The sequence below is a fragment of the Eptatretus burgeri genome, chromosome 15 (genome assembly GCF_056783735.1).
Source record: "Eptatretus burgeri isolate ZD-2024b chromosome 15, Ebu_testis_v1, whole genome shotgun sequence".
Lineage (NCBI taxonomy): Eukaryota > Metazoa > Chordata > Myxini > Myxiniformes > Myxinidae > Eptatretus > Eptatretus burgeri.
The window spans coordinates 57,960,815-57,971,293 of NC_140975.1; the positions used below are offsets into that span (position 1 = coordinate 57,960,815).

Sequence of the window (10,479 nt, forward strand, 5' to 3'; positions counted from 1 at the left end):
TGACAAAGCATCCATTTTGTACTTTCTGTAAAATACTCCGTTGCTGATGGACAAAAAAATATATAAATCCCAGCGTAGTTGTGTTACACTACTCACTTCGCAAGCTCGGTCTTGGACTTCTTCCTTCGAACAACCATCTTGATCACGCACTCTTCAGGGATGGGTCTGACGAGAAGGGGCACGTGACCGGGGAAGCTGCAATCCGCGCTCTTCCTCGTGGGGACGTCATGTACGGTGTTTGTAACTGTCACGACGTTTACAAGTGCCGTACGATTTCTAAAGCTGAAGCTCAAGTACAGTACTGGCATGTATGAAAAAATAAATACATAGTACTGTACGATGAAACTTCTGTCGAAAAGGCCAAAAAGATATGCAAGTATGTCACTCATTACAACATCATGTCCAACATACAGTGAATGAAAAAATATACGTCGGTATTTCAACGGTTGTTGATAGGACAGCGATCTCGGTTGATCAATTAATTAAACACGGCGGGGGAAGTGCAGTTGAAGGATAAAAATTGGAGAGTGAGTGGAGGGTTTAGGGACTGAGGTGATCACACCTGTATAGTTTCGCCTCGATCTGTTTACAGCCATTTCGGAGAACATTTTTGAAGGCCTTTATCTTAAAAAAAAAAAAATATATATATATATATATATATATATGTATATATATATATATATATGGCTGCCGAACCACGTGACCGATGACGTCATAAATTATTTTCCCCTCATACAATTTAGTCCCAGATAACCCTCAAAAAATTTCATACTGATCGAATAAAGCGTTTAACGTTTGCAATTATGACGTCATAACGAAGCCACTGAAGACATCATCAAACAAACATAATCACCCTTATCTCCCATGGGGAGTACTTCACATGTGCCAAGTTTCAATTTTTTCCATAGAATGGTTTCGGAGAGACAGAGGTCCAACGTCTTTCCTTTTTTTCTCCAAGATGGCTGCCACGCCACGTGATCTGACGTCATAATTATCATTCAAACATTCTCCATGAGTATGGTCACACACGTGGTGAAAACTTTGCGTCAATCGGAAAAGCGGTTACAGAGAAAACAGAACATTATCACGGATCTACGTACGAACGGACACACAACTGGAAAACATAATGCTTCGAATGACTTCGTCAGCAGAGGCCTAAAAATCATCCTATCATCCACGACTACATCCATCCGTCGGGATCATACTCTGTGCAGAGCGTTGGTGCTGCTTCAGCGGTCTCCTTGGTGATTAGGCACAATTCTGGACAGGTCGCCACTCCGACACAGGATGCCCAGCATTCCGACCTCGGAAGGATGACAGGCAGAGTCAACCCCACCTGGTATTAATTCAATACCCGAGTGGGATTTGAACTGAGGATCCATGACAGGCAGAGTCCAACCCCACCTGGTCTTAATTCAACAGCCGAGTGGGATTTGAACTCAGGATCCATGACAGGCATAGTCAACCCCACCTGGTATTAATTCAACAGCCGAGTGGGATTTGAACTCAGGATCCATGACAGGCATAGTCAACTCCACCTGGTATTAATTCAACAGCCCAGTGGGATTTGAACTCAGGATCCATGACAGGCAGAGTCAACCCCACCTGGTATTAATTCAACAGCCAAGTGGGATTTGAACTCAGGATCCATGACAGGCAGAGTCAACCCCACCTGGTATTAATTCAACAGACAAGTGGGATTTGAACTCAGGATCCATGACAGGCAGAGTCAACCCCACCTGGTATTAATTCAACAGCCGAGTGGGATTTGAACTCAGGATCCATGACAGGCAGAGTCAACCCCACCTGGTATTAATTCAACAGCCGAGTGGGATTTGAACTCAGGATCCATGACAGGCAGAGTCAACCCCACCTGGTACTAATTCAACAGAAAAAGTGGGATTTGAACTCAGGATCCATGACAGGCATAGTCAACCCCACCTGGTATTAATTCCACAGACAAGTGGGATTTGAACTCAGGATCCATGACAGGCAGAGTCAACCCCACCTGGTATTAATTCAACAGCCGAGTGAGATTTGAACTCAGGATCCATGATAGGCAGAGTCAACCCCACCTGGTATTAATTCAACAGCCGAGTGGGATGTGAACTCAGGATCCATGACAGGCAGAATCAACCCCACCTGGTATTAATTTAACAGCCCAGTGGGATTTGAACTCAGGATCCTCGGATCCCAAGCACCACTACCCGAACCATTAAGCCAACACCAGCTGGTCCACGAATACATCATAAACTAGAGGGGGAGCACTTGGGAGAGTGCAAAACCTCCATGCCAATACTGCTGGGTCACTCAAGTGAACCTTATATCTTATTCATTAAATATGATGTCAACAGTGCTGACAGTTATAGTTCTTTTGTCCAACATTTTTGGGGGGGGCGGTGGGGGGGGGGTTGGAAATCACTTAAAACATGTAGAGATGCAAAAAAAAGAAATCGAAATTTTGTTGAAAAAAAGTTGCAAAAATTTTTTTTTCTCTAACAATTTCTTTTTTTGGTGGGGGAGGTTGGAAATCACTTAAAACATGTAGAAATGCAAAAAAAAATCTTTTTTTGGGGGGGTGACAATTTTGTTAGGGGGGGGAGGTTGGAAATCACTTAAAACATGTAGAAATGCAAAAAAAAAAAATCTTTTTTGGGGGGGTGACAATTTTTTTAGGGGGGGAGGTTGGAAATCACTTAAAACATGTAGAAATGCAAAAAAAAAAAATCTTTTTTGGGGGGGTGACAATTTTTGTAGGGGGGGAGGTTGGAAATCACTTAAAACATGTAGAAATGCAAAAAAAAAAAATTTTTCTCCAACAATTTTTTTGGGGGGGGGGCCAAGTCCAAAATTTAATAGCATGATCCTTGGACCATACTTAACCCCCCCTCCCCATCAAGTTTCGTCGAAATCCGTTGAGGAGTTTTTCCGTAATACTATTCAATTCACAAACAAACAGAAAGGGGGGTGAAAACAGTAATCTCCATCCATCTTCGAAGATGGCGGAGGTTAATAATGCAACACTCCACCAGGGTTTGAGTATCAATCATAGAGGACTAAACAGACCTGCACGCCCCGGATGGATACCTTAAATAAACGTTGAATAATAAATTTATCCTCCATGTTTGTTGTTGGGTTCTTTAATCGTCAATTCGTTCCAAAATAACTGAAACTCAAGATTGGAAATCTGGAGAAATAAACGTGAAAAACAAGGCCTGTCGGTGCCAGACGAACGTCGATGCACATGACACACGTGATCCTCCGTGCTTGCACTCACTCCTGGAAGAACAGCCCCTCACCAGGTGGAAACGTCGCACCTGAGCATTGCCAACTTGGAGAGCAACACGAGTTGGTGGTTCCTTCAGTTTTGAATGGAGATCTTCATCGGAAATCCACCAAACAACATCGTTCCTTATGAGTGTAAAGAATTCGAGGTCACTGACATTGTGTAACAAACAATAGTCAGTGTGTGTGTGTGTGTGTGTGTGTGTGTGTGTGTGTGTGTGTCTGTGTGTCTGTGTGTCTGTGTGTGTGTCTGTGTGTGTGTGTGTGTGTGTGTCTGTGTGTGTGTCTGTGTCTGTGTCTGTGTGTGTGTGTGTGTGTCTGTGTCTGTGTCTGTGTGTGTGTCTGTGTCTGTGTCTGTGTGTGTGTGTCTGTGTGTGTGTCTGTGTCTGTGTCTGTGTCTGTGTCTGTGTCTGTGTCTGTGTGTGTCTGTGTCTGTGTTTGTGTCTGTGTGTGTGTGTCTGTGTCTGTGTCTGTGTCTGTGTCTGTGTCTGTGTGTCTGTGTGTGTGTGTCTGTGTGTGTGTCTGTCTGTGTGTGTCTGCGTGTGTCTGTGTGTGTGTGTGTGTCTCTGTGTGTGTGTCTGTGTGTGTGTGTGTCTGTGTCTGTGTGTCTGTGTGTGTGTGTGTGTCTGTGTGTGTGTGTGTGTGTGTGTGTGTGTCTGTGTGTGTGTCTGTGTGTGTGTGTGTGTGTCTGTGTGTGTGTGTGTTTGTGTGTGTCTGTGTGTGTGTCTGTGTGTGTGTCTGTGTCTCTGTGTGTGTCTGTGTGTGTGTCTGTGTGTGTGTGTGTGTGTCTGTCTGTGTGTGTCTGCGTGTGTCTGTGTGTGTATCTGTGTGTGTGTCTGCGTGTTGTGTCTGTGTCTGTGTCTGTGTGTGTGTCTGTGTGTGTGTGTGTGTGTGTGTGAGTGTGTGTGTGTGTGTGTGTGTGTGTGTGTGTGTGTGTGTGTGTCTGTGTCTGTGTCTGTGTGCCGAGGACAGCCATAGCAGAGGGTCCAAGCTTCACCCATGGCCATATACCTGGACAATGTCGATGTAAATAGAACCTCCCCCCCCTCCCCCCCAGCAATAAACAGTCAAATCCATCGTGATTGAAGCCCCTCCTCCAAAGCACCCCCAACCCCAAACCCCCCTGAAAGATTCTGGTCGTGCCCTGGCTCTGAGTGGTGGATGATGGTTTCCCTGGATCTTCCTCTGAGGCTTGTCGCTTGTGTATCGGGTATACTGGGTATGTAATTGATCTGTTCCTGCCTCTTTATCGAGAGGGGAATTAAACACGTAAGAATTTACTTTCTGCTGCACAACAAGCTATAGAAGGGCGGTCGGTAGAGTGCGTACCTCCACCGGGTAATGCCTGATCCATGAGAACATTTCGGACCCACTACATTGTTTGAGATGTGATGCTACATTATCGTTGTTGGTCCCATCTCTCAATGGTGAAGAATCACTTTAGAAATTAAATAATTCTCCTATTCGGATCCGGATTCGGATCTTCGTCAAAATCGAATCAATTCGTCCTCGTCACACACCCAACCTGTCCACCAAGTTTTATCCGAATCCGTCCATGACATTTTGAGATATCGTGCCACACACGAACAAACACACAGACAAGCCGGTAGGCGACATGGGTGGTCGCTATATAATTGCATACTAGTCATACAGTTTTTGATGGATCGGGCTGAAAATTTTTGACAAAGAGGTTGATTATAGTGCGCATAAAAGCGCGGGGGCCAATTTTTGATTTTCGAAAAAACTATAAATATATATATATATAAATATTTTTCGGATTTTTCGAAAAATTTCAAAGTCCCGTTGCTAGGCAACGGTCGCGTCCATAGCAACGGTGCTCAAAAGCATACAACTAGATCCTGGTATGAACCTACCTGTCAAGTTTCATCAAAATCGGTTGACTCCTCTGGCCTCCAGAGCTGTCCATTACATACAAACAGACAGACGGAAAACCTGAGAATAACGGTCGTCAAGCAACCACCCAACAGACAGACGGACAGGGGTGGAAACACAAACCACCTTCCACATTGGATGACGGACATAACAAACAGAATGATCACAAAAAGGCTCGTTCGAGATTGCCAAAATCATTCAGTCCGATGATCCTTGAAATAAGAGCGAGAGATGAACCTTCAGAGTTTAGGCTTTATTCCATTTGATTGGAGCCGCTTCTGCGGGCACACCGGGGAATACAGGTTCAGCTAGGAGTACATAAGCAGTAACGTATACATGTGCAGTTAACCATTGCAGACTAAATCCGCGTAAGCACGGAGTTCGATATAATCTCCATTCTCACCAGTCAATGAGCACCTTCAGTTAACGAGCATCAAGTGGACAGCCGATGTCGATAGCAATGCCCCGGGGACAATCCCTCGTGCCGCAGAGAGACCTCCCCTTATACACGAGACGCACAACATGTGATCCCGCGTCATGTCCCTCGATTCACGTTAATTCACCACATTCTCCCCACCTTTAAAATGTAACTAGGGGCCCATCTTACACACCATGATTGCTTTAGCACTATAGGAGTATACATTTCAAGCAACGCGGACTAATTGATCTACAGAAGCATACATGCCAAGCAGTGATTATTTTGAGTTGTAGGAGCATGGAAATGAGCATCGATATATGATATAATGGGCATATAGGAGCATGAGCAGCGAGAATGCCGATAATCTCCTTTACAGATTGAGTCGTCGAGGGGGCCTTATTCGTCGACCTCTCCGGGAGTAAACGGCAGTTTCACTTGAGGGAGACTCCCGATCCTCTTGGTGAGCCTCGACTTGTGCCGGGGATGACTCCTCGATCGCTCTCGGGTGGAACGCGGCAGCCCCGTCGCCTGGCGGAGTTCCTGGGGGGGAAATGTCAGAAGGAGGAGTGCCAGGAGGTGGTGTACCGGCGGGAGGAGTACCTGAGGGAGCCAGATGGCGAACCGACACAGTGGTCTCCCTGCCATCCGGGAGCCTGACATGAGCATACTCTGGATTAGTGTCAATGAGTTCGACCCCCTCCACCAGCGGTTCATACTTGCTTTGTCGTACCGGGCGTTTCATGAACACTGTACCGGGGTGGGTCAGCCAGTTGGGCACCGTTTGACCGTCAACATAACGTCGTTGGTGAGTAAACATACGTTCGTGAGGAGTGGCATTTGTGGACGTGCAGAGCAAAGAGCGTATGGAATTCAGAGCGTCGGGAAGAGTAACCTCCCATCGCTCGGGGCCCAGTCCTCTCGATTTCAGCGCCAGAGTTACGGCTTTTCAAATAACTCCATTATACCGTTCCACCTGCCCGTTTCCCTGTGGGTTGTAACCCGTCGTTCGACTAGTTGCTATGCCGTGCTCTAATAGGAATTATTTTAGCCCGGCCGACATGAAACACGGCCCTCTGTCTGAATGTATGTACGAAGGTCTCCCAAACATAGCGAAGAGGTCAGAGAGACATTTTACGACAGTGCCCGAGGTCATATCCGAGCACGGAAACGCGAAAGGGAACCTTGAATATTCATCAACAACGGTGAATATGTATCTGTTGTCTGTTTCGGTCGGTAGGGGCCCTTTGAAGTCGATGTTTAGTCTCTCGAAGGGGGAAGTAGCCTTGATCAGTCTGCCAGAAGCCGCGCCATAGAATCTGGGTTTTAGTTCAGCACAAACAGGGCATGAAGCATTCATTTGTTTAATATCTTCAACAGAATAGGGAAGATTTTGTCTGCGTACGAAATGTGCCATCCTGGTTACCCCTGGGTGGCACAGAGACACATGGAGGTCTTGCAAAGCCTGACTGATTGTTGCCGAACTGTAGACCCGGGAGAAGGTATCTGCAGCAGGGTTTTCCTTCCCGGGCCGGTAAACAATGTCGTACCTGTAGCAGGCTAGGTCTATCCGCCATCTCATAATTTTTTCATTCTTAATTTTCCCGTTATTTTTCCCATCAAACATGAAAGCCACGGATCGTTGGTCCGTAACGAGCGTGAAGTGGTTTCCCAGTAAATAATGTCTCCATTTACGCAGCGCTTCGACGATGGCGTACGCCTCCTTCTCTATTGCCGAGTGTCTCTGCTCGCTTCTGGAGAGAGTTCTCGAGAAGAAAGCGACCGGCCGCCCAGACTGATTAAGTGTTGCAGCTATGGCGTGATTTGAAGCGTCGGTCTCCACCACGAAGGGCACCGAGCTGTCGATCGATAAAACCACGGACTTACTGATATCATCCTTGAGATCGTGGAAAGCTTTTACGACAGCGGCATCTGGTGGAAAGTTTTTGCAATGCACTAGGGGATGTATTTTCTCGGAGTATTGCGAAATCCATCTCGCATAGTAAGCGAACATCCCGATCACCCGGCGCATTGTTTGCAAGTCCTGAGGTGGTGGAAGCTCACGGAGCGGGCGCAATCGCTCAGGATCAGGCTTAATTGTGCCGTCGGCTATTGTGTAGCCGAGAAGGTCAATTGACCTTGCCGAGAATACGCATTTCTCGTAGTTGAGAGTCAGATTATATTTTCCAGCAATGCTCAAGAATCTGTCCAGATTCCTATCATGTTCCCTCTGATCCCTACCGCACACTGTGACATTATCCACGTAAACAAAAGTGTCTTCGAGGTTTTCATCTGAGATGATGTCGTCCATAACCCGTTGGAAGCAAGCTACTCCATTCGTGACACCGAATGGTATCCTTCTGAACTGGTAGAGGCGCCGCCCTGCCTGGAATGCAGTGTACGGTTTGTCTTCCTCTCGGATGGGAATTTGATGATAGGCGCTTCGCAAGTCGATGGTACTGAATACCTTATAATTGGCCACGCGTTCGACCATCTCATCTATGCGCGGCAGGGGGTAGGCGTCGAGTTGGGTGAAGCGATTGACCGTTTGGGAATAATCGACAACCATCCGTTTCTTATGGTTCTGACTGCTGGTTACTAACACCTGTGCGCGCCATGGCGAATCGCTCGGTTCTATAATTCCCTCCTCCAGTAATCGCTTGGTTTCCGAAGTGATGAAATTCATGTCAGCAGTGGTATATCGCCGCGATTTGATCGCTATCGGTTTGCAGACCGGCGACAAGTTAGCGAACAGCTGGGGGACGTCACCTCCGCGGTGGTCAGCGCATTTAAAATTAGACGAGGCTTGCTTCCTCCAAAGGGTATTTCGACGCTCGTGTGCTGCTTGAGGACATTATGACCCAGAATTACGTCTGCGCACAAATCACGAAGCACCAGCACCTTTACATCCCGATGCGTGTACCCTTTTACGTCCAATTCAACATTGCAGTACCCTCGTACGCGGGATTGTAGTGAGGTGGCGGCCATGCATACCGTATTGTCAGTCGGGTGGATTACCCATTTCCTGCCCTTCACTAGCGAGCTGTTGACGAAACTTTCAGAGCTACCGGTATCAATCAGTGCCTCAGCCATATGCCCGTTAATTCGCACGTTGATGATAGCCTTGGATAGATTCCCCGGGGAGGCTGCAGTCAATTTATTTTGCGAGTAGAGAGCCGCAGAAGTGGGTTTATTCCTCCTTAGAGTAGATTTACATACCCTGGCATAATGCCCTTTCTTGTCGCAATTCATGCATGTGGCATCTCTGGCGGGACATTTTTGACGAGGATGCCTTTTGTACCCACAAAAGAAGCATTTACCGACCGGAGCAGTTGCTGAGGAGTTTGACGAGGTCTGGGTATCCGGCTCCTCGGGTGTTTCTCCATCCCTCATGTCTGGCTGTGTCTGTGCCAGTGGGGTTCCTTGGGTTCCCATCGTAGCAGCGTTCATGAGCAGCATCGGTGTCCCAAATGACTCAGATTGCTGCTGAGCCGTATCCATCGCTCGAGCCTGATCGACTACCTTGTCAAGAGTGGGTTGCGCTTTCTCTAGTAAGCGTTGCCGTATGTGGGCTGATCTGAGTCCTTGGATGAATGCCTCCCGGGTCGCTTCCTTTCGGTGTTCCTCGGCGCTTACCGCCCGGAAGCTGCAGTCTTTTCCCAGCTGATTCAGAGCTTGCAGGAACTGATCGATTGTCTCCCGGCTGCTTGCTTGCGTGTGTTGAGAAGATGTCGTATGTATACCTCGTTCTTGGGCTTCACGTAGAGCGCCTGCAGCACGTCGATCGCTGCTTCGTAAGTGTCGCACCCCGAGAAGAGCCTGTACACGCCGGGCGAGACATGATTCACGAGAGCGGCAAATTTGTCAGCTCCCTCCGCGATGATGGTCAGATAGTGTGAGAAGGAGCAGAACCAATGTGACCATTTCATTTCTGCGTCAGTCGCGTTCGGGTCTGCGTCGAACCTCTCTGGTTTGTAGATCTTGTCCATCTTTGGTTGAGAGAGCCGAGAAAATCAAATGGAATAAATTGAAATAAGAGCGAGAGATGAACCTTCAGAGTTTAGGCTTTATTCCATTTGATTGGAGCCGCTTCTGTGGGCACACCAGGAAATACAGGTTCAGCTAGGAGTACATAAGCAGAAACGTATACATGTGCAGTTAACCATTGCAGACTAAATCCGCGTAAGCACGGAGTTCGATATAATCTCCATTCTCACCAGTCAATGAGCACCTTCAGTTAACGAGCATCAAGTGGACAGCCGATGTCAATAGCAATGCCCCGGGGACAATCACTCGTGCCGCAGAGAGACATCCCCTTATACGCGAGACGCACAACATGTGATCCCGCGTCATGTCCCTCGATTCACGTTAATTCACCACAATCCTCACATTGAGTTGTGTGTGTGTGTGTGTGCGTGTGTGTGTGTGTGTGTGTGTGCGTGTGTGTGTGTGTGTGTGTGTGTGTGTGTGTGTGTGCGTGCGTGTGTGTGTGTGTGTGTGTGTGTGTGTGTGTGTGTGTGTGCGTGCGTGCGTGTGTGTGTGTGTGTGTGTGTGTGTGAGTGTGTCTCCTCCATAACTCCAAAACTATAAAACCTAGCAGCCTGAAACTTTGCATGCACACTAAGAAAACTCCAATGAAGTGCAAGAGTCAAAATTGGGTGATTGGGTTAATTAAAACACCCCTTTTGAAGATAATTATTAAGGTCCTTATTTAATTATTATACATTTCATCAGGCGATCCTCGGCCACCTCACTCTCAAGGTCTTAAGGCGTTTCCTGGGTAACCACGCTGGTGTCTGAAGCCGCCATGTTTTTTTTGGCCTACTCAACCATGCATTGACTTGAAACAGCCCGCAATTATTTCTTTACGATAAAGTTTTTTTTTC

At 47.2% G+C, this 10,479-nt stretch overlaps 1 protein-coding gene across 2 annotated transcripts in view; it reads right to left on the bottom strand.

Annotated features, from left to right (window-relative positions):
• Nucleotides 1–241, bottom strand: part of RBM34 (RNA binding motif protein 34) — a 59,494-nt gene extending 59,253 nt beyond the window's left edge. For both annotated transcript variants that reach the window (XM_085856149.1, XM_085856148.1), the window contains exon 1: nt 97–241. In XM_085856149.1, the coding sequence (XP_085712275.1) occupies nt 97–137 (41 nt within the window). In that variant the 5' untranslated portion in view covers nt 138–241. The remainder of the gene's footprint in view (nt 1–96) is intronic.
• Between the last annotated feature and the right edge of the window lie 10,238 nt (nt 242–10,479).